This window comes from Haliotis rufescens, unplaced genomic scaffold (genome assembly GCF_023055435.1).
Source record: "Haliotis rufescens isolate VD_foot unplaced genomic scaffold, xgHalRufe1.0.p SCAF_13, whole genome shotgun sequence".
Classification (NCBI taxonomy): domain Eukaryota; kingdom Metazoa; phylum Mollusca; class Gastropoda; order Lepetellida; family Haliotidae; genus Haliotis; species Haliotis rufescens.
In genome coordinates this window covers 14,382,569-14,404,868 of record NW_025963813.1, presented here as the reverse complement: position 1 = coordinate 14,404,868, position 22,300 = coordinate 14,382,569, and the positions used below count along the sequence as shown (strand labels likewise).

Here is a 22,300-nt window from a genome sequence, read left to right as displayed (position 1 = left end):
ATTGCAGTCCAAGTGTAGCAAGGTACTCTCTTTTTGGAGACAATTAAACTGTTTTAATCTGATATGTGTGTATTTTTAAAATACGTAAGTATGATTTAATGAACATGACATTATTCATAGTCATAGGGTCTGAATGTTGGAATTGAAAGATGCATTCAGTGATGCAGGTCTAAGAAGGTAAATGTTTTGGTAAATACAAGAGACAAAAAGCATTTCCATAATCATAATAAGAAATATCCACTAAATGCAGAGGTGAGGTGAAATGGGGTTTAACGTCGCGTCCATGATTATTGCACTTATATCGCGACTTGCATGCACGTGTGTGTTTTTGTGTGGCTGCTTGTACTAGTCCGGACTGATGCCGATTTATAGTGCTAGCTCACTGAGATACCATGCCGCAGTTTAACATTAGCCGACCAGTCCTTGTTTTAGCCCCTTAATGCCGAGCGCCAGACAGGGTAACAACAAGTACCATCTTTTAACGTCTTTTGGTATGACGCGGCTGGGGATCGAACCCCGGACCTTCCGCTCTCCGGGCGGACGCTCTACCACTAGACCACGGAGGCGGTCCCTAAATGCAGAGTCTATTGTACGATCCAGACTATATCAAAATGATGTGTTCACATATCACTACCAAAAAGTGATGATATTTGATGGTTCTCACAAACCAAAAGAATCAAAACCAGCGCGAGCCTGGTATTCGAGCTCACAATCACAGGATTCTGACACGCCTAAGGGACGCAACTCTGCACAGCGAAACGCGGCGCCTTGGACGATCTTGACACTTGTGTATACGTTTGAATGTTGATGCTCGAAAAGTCGTAAACGATGATCACTGACACACGTTGTTTGATACACACACAGGTGGTCGAGGTGGGTAAGAAATCAGCGCTGGCCATGGCGGCTATGGGCGAGATCGACGAGGAGCAGTTACCTCCCTTTATCCGTCCTACACGCAACCTCATTGTCAAGGTCACGAATCTGTACAAGGACATCAAGAGTGCCGTCATGACGTTCTACAATGTAAGTTATCAATCATTTTAACACACGCATGCTCTTAGTATTTTTGGTTTTCAAGAACTGAAGAAGAGTCGCGAAGCATTATCATTGGTTCAGAGAAGTGTTGTGTTTGTTTGTTTGCTTGTTTGTTTGTTGTTTAACGCCGCACTAAGCAATATTCCAGTTATTTTGTTCCTACGACAGGCTTAGGTTGCTGGAGACCTTTTCTATTCAGGATCTTCACGGGAGTGTTGAGAAAATAATACAATGCAAAAGTTCACACCAGAATCCTTGAAATAATAATATAACCATTTGCTCATTTTGCGATATCAAACTAATATGGTAATTTCTGAGAGTCATGATTACTTGGGAGGTCACCAAAAACAGTATATACTACTCAAAAGAAGTTTTAGAACACCCGATTCTTTCACATGACCATTAGTTACTCGGTCATGCCATGCAGATTAACTAAAGCAGTATGACAGAATTGGGTGTTCTTTAAATTCTTTTGAGTAGTATATATTTTAGAAGGTTACGCATTATGATCCATTTTGTACTATTACAGTCTTTATTAAATGATTGCGGCTATGGGTTTGTTTGGCATAATCAATGTGTACCAAACAATCCAGATTCATTTTTAGTATCTTTACGCCAAAGACTTAAGGATATATACTTACAAAAATGGGCATCGCATGTTTTAAGTTCAGAAAAATGCAATTATTACAAGCTTTTCAAGACAACAATTTCCCCAGAATACTATTTGTTTGACATCAACTTTAAAAGGTTTAGAATAAGTTTAGCACAATTTAGATGCAGCTCTCATAGACTTAGGATCGAAGTAGGCAGGCATAGAAACGTAGCCAGAGAATTGAGAATATGTGAGCAATGTGGTTTAAATGTGATTGAAGATGAGTTTCATTTTCTCTTAGTTTGTCCAAAATACGACCACCTTAGATGAAAATATATTGATGTGCCTTGTTATGTACATCCCACTCCACAAAACTTTACAACGATCATGTCAACAACTAATAAAGATACTCTAAAAAATCTATCAATGTTCATTTATCATGCTATGTTTATTAGAATATGACCTGTTAAACGGATCTGTAACCAGTCCCGAAAACAGAATTGTACTATGGGCCTGAGGCCTTTCAGTATGGAATAAAACTTATCCTATCCTATCCTACTCTCATGTGAAAATCCTGTGTGCTATGCTATGCCCTTCAATGCACATGTCGTACCCACGCCGAAACCTCAGTAAAGGTCATTGACCACGCCTTCTCCCCCTCCTAGACGCTGATGGAGACCATCACAGTTGTGATCCCCCGGGCGGGGGAACAGATCTTCAAGTCCATCAAAACTATCGTCGATGGCTTCAAGAACTTCAACAATGACCCGAAACAAGCCATATCCGGTATCGCTGGCAACGTCATAACGTAAGTGGACACTGACGTTATTATTAGCTCTAAAATATAATTAGCATTGTTAATGACATAACGAGTAAACTCGAATGGTATAAGAGAACATACATTGATACCTCGTTAACTCGAAATGCTCAGACCTGAAAACCATCGAGTCATCTGCAGTTTGATTTTATTTATCATCCAATATCATTCTCAAATCGAAATACGCCAAAAAGTTTTGGGGACGAACTTTACATCATTGGCGCAGGAATACATTTAGCAAAGTCATGTAAATGAAAACAAACAACATTCTTTTTTGTGTGCGTGCCTTCATTCATAAAACATAGTGCACAATGAAATTGTCGTTATCGGCACTAGAGACACTATTCATACGGCAAAAATATGCGCCTTTATCACAAAAAAAACATTTTAATGTAAGAAAATATTAACAGCAGTAAGTAAATAACGTCATCATACGCGAGATGTCAAGTGGGAGGAGGGATTATAATTGACAATATACAGACCGTCAAACATATCTCCGAGGCTACTTGGACGAGTGAGTGATTTTCGATTTGCCTGAAATAAGAGATGGCAGTAAATGCCTGACAAAACCCATTTTTGTCTGCAGGATTGGCATGGAAGTGAAGAACCTCGTGGAAGCTATTAACAAAACAAAACAAGCCTGTTTCTTTTTGAAAAGTAAGTATGGCCCGTATTGTTGTAATGCGTTGAGACACGTCATGCATACACGTATTATACCTACCTCATGCACATGACAAAGGTGCAACTGTAATTTAGACGTGACAAAGGTGCAACTGTAATTTAGACGTGACAAAGGTGCAACTGTAATTTAGACGTGACAAACGTGCAACTGTAATTTAGACTTGACAAACGTGCAACTGTAATTTAGACGTGACAAAGGTGCAACTGTAATTTAGACGTGACAAACGTGCAACTGTAATTTAGACGTGACAAACGTGCAACTGTAATTTAGACGTGACAAACGTGCAACTGTAATTTATACGTGACAAACGTGCAACTGTAATTTAGACGTGACAAACGTGCAACTGTAATTTAGACGTGACAAACGTGCAACTGTAATTTAGACGTGACAAGCGGTAAGTAAGACATATAGTTCTGCTTTTGAAAGTAGCGTCACCTGTTTCAGTGTCACACTGCATTTTGACGATGTAATGCAATGCATGGTTTGTGCGAATGTACACTACCTCTTAATAAGCTTAGGAAATTTTCAAAATTATTGTCAACAGCATGTGCCTTTACCTTCAAGACTCGATTCTCTTGATCTTGATGAGTGAGTTGGGTTTAACGCCGCTTTCAACAGTATTCCAGTTCCATCACGGCGTGTCAGCTTGATGTTGGGGGAAAGCCCGAAGTGATGCATGCTCTCTGCTCTGGTGAAACCCACGAGCACGGCATAAGAGGACCAACATAAAACATAATGATCTTCATGTTTGTTTGTTTGTTGTTTAACGCCGCACTCAGCTATATGACGGCGGTCTGTAAAATAATCGAGTCTGGACCAGACAATCCAGTGATTAATATCATGAGCATCAATCCACGCAATTGGGATCGATGACATGTATCATCCAAGTCAGCGAGCCTGACCACCCGATCCCGTTAGTTCCTTATACGACAAGCATAGTCGCCTTTTACGGCAAGCATGGGTTGCTGAAGACCTATTCTACCCCGGAATCTTCACGGGTAATGATCTTCATGAATATCGTATTGATGATAATGGGGAAAAAGCGATGATGAAGATGCAGACAATCACGGGTGTTAGTTTTGTTTATTTGTTTGTTTGTTTGATGTTTTACGCCGCACTCAGCAATAGTCATGCCTAATGACGGCGGTCTGTAAATAATCGAGTCATGACATCGAGACATCATGAGCATCGATCTACACAATTGGGATACGACGACATGCATCAACCAATGAGTGTGACCACCCGATCCCGTTAGTCGTCTCTTACAAGCATGGGTTGCTGAAGGCCATTTCCAATCCGGATGCATCAACCAAGTCAGCGAGCCTGACCACCCGATCCCTCATGCGCCTCTAAGACAAGCATAGTTGCTTTTTACGGCAAGCATGGGTTACTGAAGACTTATTCTATCCCGCACGGGCGCTGGTAAAGACGGTCATTGTGATAATTTTGAACAAACATAGCTACTGATGGTAATCGAGGTGTTGTCGACAGTTATGATGTTGTTTTCCTTCACAGAGGAGAAACCCTACTGGTGGGATCTTCGCGGTCAGATATCGGAAATACGGGCAATGGCCTCTAACGCCACCTCCGCCCTCAGGACGGGAGGGTCAGCATGGGTCAACGAAGTGGTCAAGGGACAGAAGGACCCGATTGCCGAGTTTACTAAAGGGAAAACCACCATGGTAAGTCTGACAGGGCTTCGCTTCCCATGCAACTTAACTGCCAGGCAGAAGAAAGTACACACCCATTTTTGATGGTGGCTGATGGCAAAATAAACAAGAAATAGTTGTACGATGTAGATGTATTTGATACTCGTACCACAGCTGTGTTTTTGGCCTTAAGTTTGCTGTGTTTCGGTGACTGTTTCAACCAAGTAGCGTTTAGATAACGTTTTGGCCAAATCCAATTTTCAAGTGTACACTTTCTTTTGCTTGGCAGTTTAGTTTGTTTAAAAAAATTGTGTAAGGCCGCATTCAGCAATATTCCAGCGACATGACGGCGGTCTGGAAATAATCCAGTGATTGACATCAGGAGCATCGATCTACGCAATTGGGATACGGTGACACGCATCAACCAATGAGTGTGACCACCCGATCCCGTTAGTCGTCTCTTACAAGCATGGGTGCTGAAGGCCAATTCCAATCCCGATCTTCACGGGACCAATATAAGTGACAATGGAAATACAGGAATTACAATGTGAAGAAAGCCAAGAGTGTTAACATTGTTACGGACACTTGTTGTACGGGTCCGCCGATCCAAATGGTGATTATTATCAATATGTAACAAAAGTCTTTTCGCTCTCCGCGTGGAATTCAAAATCCTGTAAGGAGTTTCATATGGCAAGGGAAGTAACTGTTATCACGATTTCAACATGGCGCAAATAGGTCTCTTCTTGGCCCAAACACGCCCTCAATCCAAGTACTGCTGCTGCTGCTGTTACTACTCCTGCTACAACTACTCCTACAACTATGGCCATTGCTACCACTACTACTACTTCTACTGCACTTTTTCGGCATGTTGGGTAGTCATGTGGTTGAAGCATTGGTTGGTCACGATTCTTGGTGTCCCCTACCGTAATGTGGCTGGAACATTGCTACCCCCCTCTCTCCCTCCCTGACTCACTCACGTTCGTTTCAGGCTGAGCAGAAGCAGGAAGTCATTGATATTGTGAAGGGCATTGTGGATGACCTCCTGGCTCCCCTCGACGGCCTCAAGAACCTGGGCGGGAAGTTCGTGGAGACATACGAAAAGGTCTTCAAGGTCGTGCAAGACATCAAAGAGGCTTTCGACGCTCTTAGAGAAGGGTAAGTACAAAACTGTAGATACTCGTTAATATGGACAGTTCGGTTTTCATTCACTTCTGGATAAAGGATTTCCGACGACGAATGATGATTTGATTTCATAGTTCCAAGTAGTAAGTCGTCCGGAATAACAAAGATTTATTTGGTTATTGGTTTATCAAAGTTCCACTGAATAGAATTACCATGTGTGTTTAATGTACAAGACTCAGGTTGGTCACCCTTTCACAATTCTGGAAAATTATTGAACCATATTTCGTATTTATTTCAATTTATGGTCCCGGGCCTTAGTGATTATGTCATATGTTTTTTTGAAAGGGAGATCAATTGATATGATTTAACAAGCACATTATTTCCCCAATAAAACATGTGTGATAAATTGTAATAAATTTTATTTTCATTCTTATGCCAGTTTGGGAGGATCCATTTGATTTTTATGACGGGGTTTGTGAAGATTTTTTAAATGAATAGTTTGTTCTGAATTATGACCAGACTGAATAGTTTCTTTGCAGTGGGGAAAAGATGAATCATTTGTTTTGTAAACAAATTTTGGGTGCTAATAATTAAAATGAACAGATTGCTTGATGGTGCTCGGTAAATAAAAAGTTTGTTGGGTTCAGGGGGAAAAACTTGATTGTTCTCAAATGGATGCTCCATTAATACAAGAAATGTCAAAGCAAAAAGATATTCTTGACACAACACATTTTTTCAGTTACCGCACAGCGCGTTCACTGATCGATCGTGTATTTGGACCCAAGTGCCACAAGACGTTCCCTCGAACCCTCCGGCAGCCCGGGGGTGGCTGTGATGGGGCAGGGAGCTACCCCTCCACCCTAAAGAACGGGAAACCCGAGTACGAGAACGCTGGCGCCGATATAACCATTATGAAAGGCAAAGACGTGAGTAAACCAGTTTTTCCGAAGCAAAAAAACTTCTGGTCAGTGTTCACCTTGGGCACGAAGGTTCCAGTGCCTGAATGCGGGATGTGTCCAGCCATTGTACGCATTGCAATACTTAATATAATTTATTTATCACGTTATCATGAGCGGTGTGAATTTGAGTCTTACGCAACGCATTGGTGACATTACAGTGAGTCAGTTTGGTTTAACGCCGCTTTTAACAGTATTCCAGTTATATCACGGCGTGTCAGCTTAATGTGGGAGGAAAGCCCGAAGTGATGCAGGTCTCAGACGTTTACCACTTTGGTGAAACCAACGAGCACAGATATGGTGCTAACAAACCTAGAAACATAATCGGGGCGCACCGGAATTCGAACCCACAATCATAGGTTTCTGGCGTGCCCAAGGCACGCAACTCTGCACAGCGAATCGTGGCACCTAAGACGACTGGGCCACCCTTGCCTCCGACATTACATAAAATATATCAAATAAACGTTTAAGACGTGCGATAGAGTATCATACGATAATCGACAGTACAATCTACATCAATAATTGGTAAGTCTAGATCTAATACAGGGTTTTACACAAAACAGAAATGTGCGTCCAATACGCACAAATGTTTAGGATGGACGCAGAAAAAAGATATATTGCATCTCGAGGGACGCACAATAATATTTAGTGTACCAAATTCTTGACAAGAAATATTAAGGTCCTTGAGTAATTATCGGGGGCACGGGTGGCCCAGTTGTCTAAGGCGATGCGATTCTCTGTGCAGAGTTGCGTCCCCTGAGCATGCCAGAAACATATGATTATGGGTTCGAATCCTGGTTCGCCCCGATTATGTTTCTAGGTTTGTCAGCACCATACCTGTGCTGGTGGGTTTCACCAAAGTGGTAAACGTCTGAGACCTACATCATTTCAGGCTTTCCTCCCACATAAAGCTGACACGTCATGATATAACTGGAATACTGTTAAAAGCGGCGTTAAACCCAACTCACTCACTCGCTCACTTTAGTAATTATCAAATTTTACAGTACAGGACACGACATCGTTTTATTCCTTTACAGAACCCTCATTTTCCCCATAAGGTTCCTTGGAATTAATAATATTGGGGGTGACCTGAACCCCTAGTTGTATAGGTCAAGGTAAAACACTTCAAGTTTGATTGTTTGTATGTTGTTCAACGCCACACTCAGCAATATTCTAGCTGAATGACGGCGGTCTGTAAATAATCGAGTCTGGACCAGAAAATCCAGTGACTGACATCATGAGCATCGGTCTACACAATTTGGGTACGTTAACATGCATCAACCAAGTCAACGAGCCTGATCACCAAATCCCGTAAGTCGTCGCTTAAAGCATAGTCTCCTTTTACGACAGGCACGGGTCTATAAGAAGTTATAAAGGTGTGGAAATGGATACCTCGTTTCTTCTGTTAAAGGTGGTCGCCCCCTTCCCTGGAATCATCATGCTGTCCAACAAGCCTAATGAAGTGATCGTCATGGCGACGGGAGGCTCCCTCAAGAACACAGAAATCATCATCACAAACGTCAAACCCAACTCCACTATACAACATCCCAGCGACGGTCTTTACGTGGACAATCAGGTAAGGCAGTAGTGTATGACCTGGAAGGCTTGAATTTGGGTGTAAGAATTTTCCGATATTTGAATATTTCTGCGATTCTCAATGTGGATGGGCAAGCTGAAGTGAGAGCCTCACGATATGACGTCATCTGAACGACAGGTTGACTCCAGACAACTGTCTGTTGGATTGACATTTCATGCCTTTTTCAAGCGCGTTCGTTATGTGTTCAAATTGCGTTCTCAGATCCCTAGAGAACACCGCATTAACCGAATTTATCAGCAATAACGTAAAGTCGCCCCCCATACTCCAAGATGTACGAATTATCAAACGTTCTGAGCATGTCATTCTAAATACACAGGTGGTAGCTGGCCAAGTGATCGGGGCAGCCTCGGAGTCAGAGTGCGGCAGCAGCAACCACATCCACTTCGCCATGCGACGTCCGGACGGTCCTGTGGACCCCACACGATTCCTGGAGCCTCGGATTCCTGAGATACCAAAGTGGATTCAGGAATGTGATGACTACAAACTGGTCTGGAAGGTAATAATAATAATAATGATAATAATAATAATAGCATCATCATCATTATCATCATCTTCATCATCATCATCATCATCATCATCATCTCTTAAGTCTGTGTCACTTCAGGCTCTCCTGAAATTAAACTGCCACGCCGTGATATAACTTAAAAAGTTTAATTTGTACACCTAAACGGTATAAGACTGTAATGTCTACGATCTGCTTCAAAGATTTCACTTCTAAGCAGAGATTCCCATTTTTGAAAGTGTTGATTCTTGGACATTTCTTTATCGGCCCTTTTAAAAAAAATGCCTTGTTCAGATTGTGTTCACATTATCAATCACTTGTTAATATAGTTAGATCATTGTCGAACTGGGCATAAAACTCGCACATAAACCATTGTGCCATTTGTCAATATCAGTAATTTCCTCTCGACCAACACAATTTCCAAAAACGGGAGTGTGTGTGTGGCAATCAGTAATACCACCCTGTCTCCTCTACAGTTTGAGACCGTGGCGGCTGGCTCCGTTATCGGCTTGCTGGGCAAGGACCAGAATGACACCAGTCCCGAGAGACAGGGGGAAAAAATCGAGAATCCGCCCAACGTCGACCCAGACAAAGACCCATCGAAGATCTTGAGTGCTGCAAATGGTAGGTGGAATTATATTTCAGTTTTGACTTTGAGAACGAGCGAATGGTTGTTTGTTGTTTAAAGCCGCACTCAGCAATATTCCAGCTGTATGACGTCAATCTTTCAAAAATCGAGTCTGGACTAGACAATCCAGTGATTGACATCTTAAGCATCGATCAACGCAATTGGGAAACGATGACATGCATCAACCAAGTCAGAGAGCCAGATCACCCTATCCCGTTAGTGGCCTCTAACGACAAGCATAGAGAAAAATTAGAATGGTATTCGGGATTGGCACTCTCTATCGTATCACAGAAAGAACCTGTGTACGGTTGTCGAAGTCAGGCCGACAATAACATAACGCCTGTTGTTGTAAATTTTGTCTACAACCCATCGTGCCGCTATCCACCGCCAGCGTTGCCTACATTCGCCTCAGTTCGGTTTTAGCATGACGATATTTTAACACTTCGATATATAATATTAAAAAAAATATTATGCTTATGTTTCAGATCAGCCCGGCTCTATGTACCAGAAACAGAAGACGAAGAAGACGGAGATAGAGAATAAGGCGGGCAAGACCAATGATACGGGTGAGTGGCTTCGTGCATGGGTGGTTCATGGGTGGATGTGTGGGTGAGAGTATGGTTATACGCTGCTTTGGGGTGGGTGGCGGGGAACCATTGTACTTGTCCCGACTGATGCCGATTTATAGTACTAGCACACTGGATATCCCACTTCATGCAGGTAAATCCTTGTTTTATCCCCTTGATTGAGTGAGCGTGAGAGTGAGTTTGGTTTTACGCCGCTTTTAGCAATATTCCAGCAATATCATGGCGGGGGGACACCAGAAATGGGCTTCACACATTGTACCCATGTCGGGAATCGAACTCGGGTCTTCGGCGTGACGAGCGAACGCTTTAACCACTAGGCTACCCGACCGCCCCCAATACACAATATATTTCACCACAATACATAATATATTTTACCAAAATACATGATTTATCCCCTTGATGCCGAGCTCCATACAGAGCAACATGTACCATATTTTATTCTGATATGACGGTAGGGCGTAGAACCACCCTCCCTGCAGACAGACGCTCTATCCACAGGACCAGGGAAGCGTGAACTGATTGTGACAAATGGATGAGTCAACAACCAAATGATGAATCACAGCTGGAAACCGCTGTCACTCTTCAAAACGTCCACTTTGGGACCAACTAATCTGTACTTTTCATTTTGCTTTTCACAAAAACCTGTTCAGATCTGTAAGAAACTGTTTTGACAACGATCATCAACTTATGCGGTAAATTATATGTGTGAATACACAATGCCATTTAGAAAGTGGTCAAATGTCGAACGAGTCAGCGATCTAACCCACTCAGCCACCGAGGCTTCCACAAAATGAAAGTCGTGATCTAGACTACCAGTTGTCGGACTTTCATTTTGTGGAAGCCTCGGTGGCTGAGTGGGTTAGATCGCTGACTTTGTGTGCTGGCGATTAGGTGCCTCACTCTGGCAAGTGTGGGTTCGAATCCCGGACGGGACTCAACCCCAAAAAGTACGAGAAAAAGTGTTATCCCAAATATAACATTTGTTAAATTATATGTGGTTAATTTCTTTTCTAGCACTGAAAGCCTTGTTCAAGAAACCTGCAGCTTTTATGAAGAAGTTCTCTGTGAGGAATTTGAAGCTGGGGGCGCTACTGGGCATCATGGACATTCTGGGCCTGGATGAAAGCCAGCAGAAAATGGCGGACGTCATCAAACTCATCAAGGTCAGGGTCGCTTGCGGTAACTTATGGCGATAACAGTTATACCCTTGCTTGGAGTAAAACTAAAATACACAGGGTGGGTATCATGTGTACATCATACCGTTGAATGGTGAAATATGTCCAATACCTTAGTACCTGGTATTCTGAATGGGAATTTTAATGAAAAAAGCAAGGTCTGAAAGATTTTAGGAGATAAACTTTTAAGCACTCGGTTCCAAATTAAAACAAGAAAACGGCGTAAACAATATCTCCTGCCATGAGAAATTTCACATTGAAATTGTGTTTGTTCATATAGTATTTAATAAAATAATTTAATGTTGAATTGTATGGTTTAAGGGCCTTAACTCTGTGAAAATACATGTAGCAAGGGACGTAACTCTGGGGAAAAACTATTTATGGCACCAAATTTCGAGCTCAGTCTTGATAAGAATCTCTTAGATATATCCACTTCAGAGTCTGTTGCCTAATCACTGTTTTAAAAATGTTTATTGGGGGTGTAAATTGAGGACAGTTGATCCAGTTTGTCACTTGCCTTCAATCATTTATTGCTGCTTTGAACTGCCACACCAGACAGCGGATGTTTTGATTGGCTGATTTGTGACCCGTGAGCTGCTCAGAGATTAACATTTAGTTATGAACATAAACATTGGCGTTGACAAACTACACACGGGACCATAAAGTGAGTTTGCTATATCCATTATGTTGTTATAAGCATGTTTGTTATATGATATAACATGCTTTCTCGGACGATCGATATCCATTTTTTTATTGTCAATAATTAAGTACAGATGAAAAAAGTATTCAAATAACTATTGCTATCAACGATATTTTAGTATTTGTGATTAAATTATCTGTCTTGTTTTTAAAAAAATCTTAAGTTTAAAAAAAACCTTTTCCCGTGAGGTCACGTGATAACCAAATATGGGATAATAGTCTCGATCCAGATGTTACAACGCGTACACTTGAGCAGACTCATGAATATAACTCATGAATATTAATTAGACCGTTCACTACGTTAACAGATCGTTATTATAACAGAAACAAACGTATGTTTTCCATGTAAATCTAAAATGATATTATTTGTTATTAATTGTCCGGTGAATTAAACAATTTAAATTGAAACATTTCATAATTCATCATATTATGAATACATAAACTTGTAATGTGTGTGAAAATTCGTACTAAAATACGCTATTTTAAGGGGGCGTGGCCTAAATGCAAATGTCCGATTGGGATTTTAAATTTTCCGGACCCCTGGTTATATCCATCAATTACCTATGCTAAAATATACAGCAAATGGACATGACCAAACAAACAGTTTAATATATCCGTCAGTTCGCTATGAGCATGCTCATTATCAACGTAGTTTATTGTATTGTGAGGCTTTCTTGTTTCTTGTTTCTTGTTTAACGCCGCACTCAGCAATATTCCAGCTATGTGACGGCGGTCTGTAAATAATCGAGTCTGCACCAGACAATCCAGTGATTAATATCATGAGCATCGAGCCTGACCACCTGATCCCGTTAGTCGCCTTTTACGACAAGCATAGTCACCTTTAACGGCAAGCATGGGTTGCTGAAGACAAATTCTACCCCGGAATCTTCAGGGGTCTTATTGTGAAGCAGTGTTTAACACAACTCACTCACTTGTTCATTGCAGGAGATGATTGACAACAAGCCATGCTTCAACCCAAGCCAGCTGACCGATGACCAGTTGAGAACTGAGCTGACCGAAAGAGGTCAGAGAGCTGATGGCACCAGGGAACAGATGATAACCAGGATCACAACGCCACAGAATAGTAGGTTTTGTAGACAAACATATAGACCGACTTAATTCCACTGTCCTTTAACATTGGTTTTAAACTTCTCTTCTCTTGAGGGAACACTGGTAACCCAGTTGTTTAAGGCACCAGAATTTGTTGTGCAGAGTTGTGTCCCCTAGTTGTGCCAGGATCTGCTGATTGAGGGGTCTTGGTTCATCAACAGTGGTAAAGTTCTGCATCACTTCATCCTACATCAAGCTGACACACCGTGATACCAGCTGGAATATTGTTCAAAGCGGCGTAAACCCAACTTTATTTTCCACAGCATATGGTCATTATCATAATGACCGGTTGTGTAGTTGATAAACTATACTTTCGACATTTTTTAGGAAAGATAGGCTTTACAAAAATGGTGACCATCAATGACCTGTATTTCATTAGACTCTTGTTACACAATAAAAAAATCACACATCAGTGGATGCAACACTGAACTCCAATGGACACTAGAGCAAGAGTTGACCCGTGAAGATCCGGGGTAGAATAGGTCTTCAGCAACCCATGCTTGCCGTAAAAGGCGACTATGCTTGTCGTTAGAGGCAACTAATGGGATTGGCTGGTCAGGCTCGCTGACTTGGTTGATGCATGTCATCCTATCCCAATTGCGTAGACTGATGCTCATGATGTCAATCACTGGATTGTCTGGTCCAGATTCAATTATTTACAGACCGCCGTCAAAAAGCTGGAATATTGCTGAGTGCGACGTTAAACAACAAACAAACAAACAAAACATCAGTGGATGATACTCTGAACAGCATCCCACACCGACAGGGAACGATATCGATGACATGATATCAATTGATCCGGACCAACCCAACCCAAATTAGTCGCCCCTAATGAACAACAATAGAGACCTATGCTAATCTGGTCCCCATATTTTCAGAGTGTCCGGCCATGAAGATAGGGATGCCGAAGAACATCTACTGCACATTTGACAGCATGTGTCTTGGCCTGGAGTGCTGTGCCCACTTCAAGCTGTTCATGTTCCGGAAGGCCTACAAGGTGTATGCCAGGCTTGATCCCTGTGAATTCCAGTTCGTTGTTGGCGTGGAGAAGAAGTTCGAGAAGACGTTTGGCGCTCTGGACGGCCTAAAAGACATCGTCGCAGGTAATATTTAGAATAACAAGCATGAAATACTCAAACCCCCTGCCAATATGACATGTCCGGTTGTGTGCAAGGCAAGAACTCTTATATTGTACGGTACTCAAGATCTGCGCCAGGAAATGAGCACTATCGTCATTTTAAGTCTAAAGAAGTCGTTGCCATGGAAACTCGAAAAATATTTTTAAAATCCCCAAATATCAAAAGGCACCAGTTCACCACTCGACCTATATATGTGCCAAGTTTCATTCAGATTTCTCTCATGGTTTTTGAGTTCTGCTCCAGAAATGAAACATGATGGAAGGAAGAACGGACGGACAGACGGCCGGACAGCTCCCATTCTCATATCCCCTTTCACCTCGTGGCAGGGGATAAAAATATGAATAAACATGCAGGAAAATAAAACAGTTGTTGGTATTGGTAGATTGTATGGCTAGACTTTACTGTAATATGCCTTTATGAAAAATAACTTTAGATTCGGTTGTTTTGTCTCAAGTGACTGGAATTTAGACGGGTTTGTTTACAGGCCGTCGCCGTATGGCTTTAGGCAACAAATAGACACTTTTACTTTTTATAGAAATTGCATGTGTGGCGGTGCTACCGGTAGAACAGAACATGCTTACCCTATTCATGAACACCTGGTGTCATTGATTTTCTGTGATTTAGCACATAACTTTCATCACAATTTGCCTTTTACTCTCAATGGAATCTGTTTCAGCAGATATTGGACACTGAATATTCTCTGGTGGCGTTGACGTTTTATATTGTAATGTCACAAAAACAACAATTCTGCCTCTTCTAATTTTACAGGTTTTGACAAGACACTTAAAACAGGCATCAAACTTAATATTCTAGGAGGCATCGAGCTGGTTGTCAAGTAAGTCTTGGATGCAATGTGTGAGTGAGTGAGTGAGTTGTGGTTTGTGCCACTTGGAACAGAACTTCTGTCAGTTTGATGTAGGTCGTGAATGTTAACAGTTTTTATATTTAAAGAAACATTTGGAGCAGGGATGGGATACTGATTGACCAAGGGCCATAATTTTAGCAAACCTAGGATTAGATCCCACGATCATCATATCTTGGCAAGTTATCGAGTTTCACCACTGGTTGCCTCGAATAGCGTTCTGGATTGCTGATGCAGTGTTAAACAATACTCACCCACTCGCACAGCACTGAAACTCCCACTGCATTATTCTTCACCAATAAATGTGTTTGTGCATGTTATGATTTAAAGTTTGTTATAATTCAGAATTTGAATATTAATCAAACCTTATAGTTATCTTCTGATCTCTGGATATATACCATCGTTCAAGACTATATCCTTGTATTATGGGTTTTGGGACACTTAAGAAACATTTCTCACAAATCACATGACCAACTGTAAGACATCTCCCTCACCTATGAAAGAATTTTATCTTAAAAACAACCCATCATCTGAGTTTTTACAATGTAGTATGATGTCACACCCCTCGTTATAGCATGAGAAATCGCAAAAAATGGCTGTCTAAAAACATATAATCCGATAAATCTTATTTTTTACCATGGAACCAGTTTGTTAGTAGGGCTAGGACGGGTAACTCGGGTACCCGGGTCGGGTGGGTCCTAAGTAGGAAGCTGGTACCAACAGGACTCCCCGGACCCTTGGTTAGTCACGTGATATATTGTTTAATGACAAGAGGTATCTGGAACTCTATGGTTACATTACAAGTCACAAATGTTCGCATTTCTTTCTGATTATACATCCATTCCTTCTGACTTTTCATATGGTTGAATAAAGATATACCGTATTCGACGCAATAAGCGCCCGGGCGCTCTCAAAATTAGAAATAGGGGGCTCTTATTAGAATATTATTTTGGTGGAAAAAAACATAGTTGAAAGATAAATTTCTTTGTTTATGCTGACAGCCTGAAATGTTTATGTACGACAGATATATTTTTCCAGAATTTAATTGCCCATAAATAAGGGTGCATGTAACACACATGTGCGTATTATACCGAATAAATAAGTCTTGTGTACATTGATCAATCGGAAGGGATGCAAATTGGGCTTTTTCACTAGCCAATATATCAGCAAATATCGCCGTAGGCGCTTATTAAGTCAAATACGGTAACTTAAGTCAACTTCAGTGTATGCATGACCAGATCGTTTAATACATGTATCTAAATACGTTTTGCAAGTACTGTGGTAAATAAATTCCCAATCGTACATTTTGTATCTCTTGAGACCTACAGTGGGTACCCGGATAGCAAATTTGGACTCGTCCCAGCCCTGTTTGTAAGTGTTCTGTTTACAGCTTTGTTTACAGCTTATATAGCTTCATCCAGTTCAACTTATGAGAGAAACACTTTGATGTTTTCGGTCATCACTTTTTTCTGTGTACAGAGTCAGACTTGAGAAGGATGAGTTTGTGTCGCTGATCACGTTAGGGGCGGGTTTCTGTGCCCTGGACGACAGTGAGAACTGCATCGCTTTCTTCAACATCCTTGACGAGGCACCAACGCCTCTACCCATCTGCCTTGATGATGGCACTATGCGGTGGCCCGAGAGTAAGTGCATTTTCGAGTCCACGGGAGTGGTTACACATGATTGGGTTCATAACTTTGTGAATTCCAAATTTCAGATAAAACAGATGTATTTACAGGTTTTCCTGCGCTTTGTTGTATCAGAGGTTGACTTTAAGATGATGCGGGTTGGAATTGGTCTTCAGGAATCCATGAGTGTCATAAGAGGCGACTTATGGGACGTAGTTGTGGGGCGACCTGACTTGGTTGGTGCATGTCATTGTACATGTGTTATATTGCGTAGAACGATGCTGAAGACCTGGTGTCATCACTATTTGATGGTGGTTCAGAAACACATCCTCATGATTTTGTCGTAATCGTAAAATCGAGATTTCTGGTGAATCTGGAAAGGGTTTTGTTATTTGTTATTGTTATTTTTATTGTTGTGTTGTTGTTCTTCTTCTTATTATTATTATTATTATTATTGTTATTATATTTATTGTGGAAATGGTTTATAAACTAAACAAGCATTACACTAGATGCTACATCGTGGCCCTGTTTCAATACTACAAACATTCTTCTTCTTCTTATTATTATTATATTTATTGTGGAAATGGTTTGTAAACTAAACAAGCATTACACTAGATGCTACATAGTGGCCCTGTTTCAATACTACAAACATTCTTCTTCTTCTTATTATTATTATATTTATTGTGGAAATGGTTTGTAAACTAAACAAGCATTACACTAGATGCTACATAGTGGCCCTGTTTCAATACTACAAACATTCTTCTTCTTATTATTATTATATTTATTGTGGAAATGGTTTATAAACTAAACAAGCATTACACTAGATGCTACATTGTGGTCCCGTTTCAACACTACAAACACGAACATGCGTTAAAAAGATGACTGAAATGATCTTTATTAAAGATTTGTATTGGTAAATTCTCAATCGCATGTCCTCCATTCCAGTTGACTACAAGTCCCTGTTCGACAAGGAGGCCATCAGGAAGCGGATCAGGGAGAAGGGGTCCCAGCTGGTCAAGGACACCATTAACAAGGGCATAGAGGAAGTGCTGTCCCTCGTCCCCTGCATATCGAAAACTGTACGTCACAGTGGCGGGGTTCATTTCTTTGTCTTATTTGTTAACAAACTGATTGTATGTCGTGTTGTAGGATGTGTTTAGCCAAGATGTGCAAAAGTAACATGTCAATAGGTGATTTTTTTAGATTGTCAATCACGAAGAAAATGGTCGATTGAAACATTTCGAAAATATGAAAATATGAGATGATGGAAAAAGCTGTCCTGATAGAGTTAAAGTGACACAGGCTTATGTTCAGTTGAACTCAGATCAACTACCTGTCTTTTTCATTTCTGCAAAACAAATTTTTTGGCAAGAAATATATGTTAATAAATGACAAAGATGCCATTTGCCAAGGCACAGTAACATTCTTAAAGAAGCTCAGTCACAATTAAGCTATATAAACTAACGAACTATGAAAAAAACAACTTCTTCAGTTGAAGAGTGTTTCTTTAGAAAATAAACGATGAGGGGGTAGTTGTTTATCATGGTTTTTTCTCCCTGCAGTGTTTTATTGTACGACAAACAACGACCATAAGTCATTTATTTCTAATTTGACATATCAACATTATTTACAACCTCTTCAAGGATGTTCATTAAGGTTTCAAGCTTTTCATATATTTACCAGTATTAAAATCATGATGACACCCTGAATACAATCCCATGTCAGACAAGTCTGTTTTATGAACAGTTGGGGGGTAAGTTTGGTATTTCCTGGATTTCTAACATGATATGTACCAAATCAGATACAATTTATAGATAACAACTTCTATAGTAATGGAAAGGTGATATTTCGGTACAGCTCCTCACACAGATGTCAACCATTCTCATTAGAATCAGATCTTAGTTCTCGCTACCGCTAAACAAAGATCTGAGGACATCCCATTACGGGTCACGTCAGAACGATCTTTCGTTAATTTTGGCCGACCAATGAAGTGACTGACAAGAAATCGACATTAGCCAATCAGAAGGCAGCTTTCTCTAGCTTTACGACACTAGTTTCAAACTGGCGACTACGTTTCGAAACATTTCCTGACGTATTCTCGATTAAAAATTTTAACTGATAAGAAGAACATTCTGGAATGGCTTCTAGATGGCCTAGATTGTATGGATATAATCCTAAAACCCGTAACTCTCGTTCGGAATACACCGTGTTAAATATTTCGTGGTTGCATGATCAGAAAATACATTCCGACTGTCACTTTCATTATCTGGTAAGTGACGCTCTGATTGGTTGGATGAAAGGTCGTTCTGACGTGACCCGTAATGGCGAGAACTAAGATCTGATTTTAATGAGATTGGTTGTCAACTGCAAAGTCATGCCCATCAAACAATTCATGATATGTACCTTTTCTCATTTTATCAATTGCCATAGCCCACCTGGGGATGTGATCGTTCAGTCATTGCATTTTTCTGCGTTGCCCTGTTACCTCAAAGGGTAACAACTGACTTTCTTCTACAAAATAGGATAATCCAATTTACGTCATCAAGTTGCGAGTTTATGTTCAAATCTCCAGAAATGACATCGTGATAGAACAATGTTTTATCATGAAATAAACTACACCTCGTTATGGCACAGCTATCTTATATTTCAAAATGAAGAGGTTACAATAAAAGACACTTACATACTTCCCCAGGCGCCAGGCAAGTCCTCCCCCTGCCACCGCCCGGAGACCTTCACCCAGGACCTTCTGAAGCAGTCCCTCCAGGAGAGGGGGCTGGCGGTATCCGGAACCAAGACTCAGCTGGAGCAGAGGCTGAGAGATGCTGATAAACGTATGTCGGAGATAAAACAGATATATCATGGCGTCTTTTAGTAACACAATGGGGTCAAAGAAACCAGGAGTCGATAGCACTGTACTGTGGTATCAGTTTCTTTGTTGTTTAACACTGCACGCAGCAACATTTGAGCTATATGACCGCAGTCTGTAAATAATCGAGTCTGGACCAGACAATCCAGTGATTGACATCATGAGCATTTATCTACGTAATTGAGATATGATGACATGCGTCAACCAAGTCAGTGAGCCTGACCACCCATTAGTCGCCTTTTCAAACAAGCATGGGTTGCTGAAGATCATTCCTTACCCGGATCTTCATGGGGTTTTTGATCTGTTTGGTGACATGGCGGTCTGAGTTACGTAATATGAGTAAAAACATGATCGTGACTAGGGCTGGGACGGGTAACTCGGGTACTCGGGTCGGGTGGGGTCACCACAATACATAATATTTCACCATAATACATAATATTTCACCACAATACATAATATATTTCACCACAATACATAATATTTCACCACAATACATAATATATTTCACCACAATACATAATATATTTCACTACAATACATGATATATTTCACCACAATACATAATACATTTCACCACAATGCATAATATATTTCACCACAATACATAATACATTTCACCACAATGCATAATACATTTAACCACAATACATAATATATTTCACCACAATACATAATATATTTCACCACAATGCATAATATATTTCACCACAATACATGATATATTTCACCACAATGCATAATATATTTCACCACAATACATAATACATTTGACCACAATACATAATACATTTAACCACAATACATAATATATTTCACCACAATACATAATATATTTCACCACAATGCATAATATATTTCACCACAATACATGATATATTTCACCACAATACATAATATATTTCACCACAATGCATAATATATTTCACCACAATGCATAATATATTTCACCACAATACATGATATATTTCACCACAATGCATAATATATTTCACCACAATACATAATATATTTCACCACAATACATAATATATTTCACCACAATGCATAATATATTTCACCACAATACATGATATATTTCACCACAATGCATAATATATTTCACCACAATACATAATATATTTCACCACAATACATAATATATTTCACCACAATGCATAATATATTTCACCACAATACATGATATATTTCACCACAATGCATAATATATTTCACTACAATACATGATATATTTCACCACAATACATAATATATTTCACCACAGTACATAATATTTCACCGCAATACATAATACATTTCACCACAATAGATAATATTTCACCACAATACATACTATATTTCACCACAATACATAATATTTCACCACAATACATAATATTTCACCACAATACATAATACATTTCACCACAATACATAATATATTTCATGATCACCACAATACATAATCCATTTCACCACAATAGATAATATTTCACCACAATACATACTATATTTCACCACAATACATAATATTCCCCCACAATACATAATATTTCACCACAATACATAATACATTTCACCACAATACATAATTCATTTCACCACAATACATAATATATTTCACCACAATACATAATATATTTCACCACAATACATAATATATTTCACCACAGTACATAATATTTCACCACAATACATAATACATTTCACCACAATACATAATATATTTCACCACAATACATAATATATTTCACCACAATGCATAATATATTTCACCACAATACATAATATATTTCACCACAATACATAATACATTTCACCACAATGCATAATACATTTCACCACAATACATAATACATTTCACCACAATACATAATATATTTCACCACAATACATAATATATTTCACCACAATACACAATATATTTCACCACAGTACATAATACATTTCACCACAATACATAATACATTTAACCACAATACATAATATATTTCACCACAATGCATAATATATTTCACCAAAATACATAATATATTTCCCCACAATGCATAATATATTTCACCACAATGCATAATACATTTCACCACAATACATAATATATTTCACCACAATACATAATATATTTCACCACAATACATAATATATTTCACCACAGTACATAATATTTCACCACAATACATAATACATTTCACCACAATACATAATACATTTCACCACAATGCATAATATATTTCACCACAATGCATAATACATTTCACCACAATACATAATACATTTCACCACAATGCATAATATATTTCACCACAATGCATAATACATTTCACCACAATGCATAATTTAACTGCTTGTGATTGACCTCCTACATGTAATAGGGGGGCACGGGTGGCCCAGTTGTCTAAGGCGCCGCGATTCGCTGTGCAGAGTTGCGTCCCTTGGGCACGCCAGAAACCTATGATTGTGGGTTCGAATCCTGGTTCGCCCAAATTATGTTTCTAGGTTTGTCAGCACCATACCCGTGCTCGTGGCTTTCACCGAAGTGGTAAACGTCTAAGACCTGCATCACTTGGGGCTTTCCTCCCACATTAAGCTGACACGCCGCGATATTACTGGAATACTGTTAAAAGTGGCGTTAAACCCAACTCACTCCCTCACTCACTCCTACATGTAATAGCTTATCC

At 39.9% G+C, this 22,300-nt stretch overlaps 1 protein-coding gene across 1 annotated transcript in view; it reads left to right on the top strand.

Annotated features, from left to right (window-relative positions):
* The window catches only part of LOC124111176, a 187,156-nt gene that overhangs the window by 28,519 nt on the left and 136,337 nt on the right, over positions 1-22,300 (top strand). The window contains exons 19-35 of the mRNA XM_048394836.1: positions 865-1,023; positions 2,293-2,435; positions 3,031-3,101; positions 4,642-4,808; positions 5,764-5,930; positions 6,637-6,823; positions 8,265-8,429; positions 8,767-8,946; positions 9,429-9,576; positions 10,066-10,146; positions 11,182-11,330; positions 12,987-13,125; positions 14,030-14,254; positions 15,059-15,125; positions 16,632-16,795; positions 17,726-17,859; positions 19,473-19,611. Of these exons, the coding sequence (XP_048250793.1) occupies positions 865-1,023; positions 2,293-2,435; positions 3,031-3,101; positions 4,642-4,808; positions 5,764-5,930; positions 6,637-6,823; positions 8,265-8,429; positions 8,767-8,946; positions 9,429-9,576; positions 10,066-10,146; positions 11,182-11,330; positions 12,987-13,125; positions 14,030-14,254; positions 15,059-15,125; positions 16,632-16,795; positions 17,726-17,859; positions 19,473-19,611 (2,485 nt within the window). The remainder of the gene's footprint in view (positions 1-864; positions 1,024-2,292; positions 2,436-3,030; positions 3,102-4,641; positions 4,809-5,763; positions 5,931-6,636; positions 6,824-8,264; positions 8,430-8,766; positions 8,947-9,428; positions 9,577-10,065; positions 10,147-11,181; positions 11,331-12,986; positions 13,126-14,029; positions 14,255-15,058; positions 15,126-16,631; positions 16,796-17,725; positions 17,860-19,472; positions 19,612-22,300) is intronic.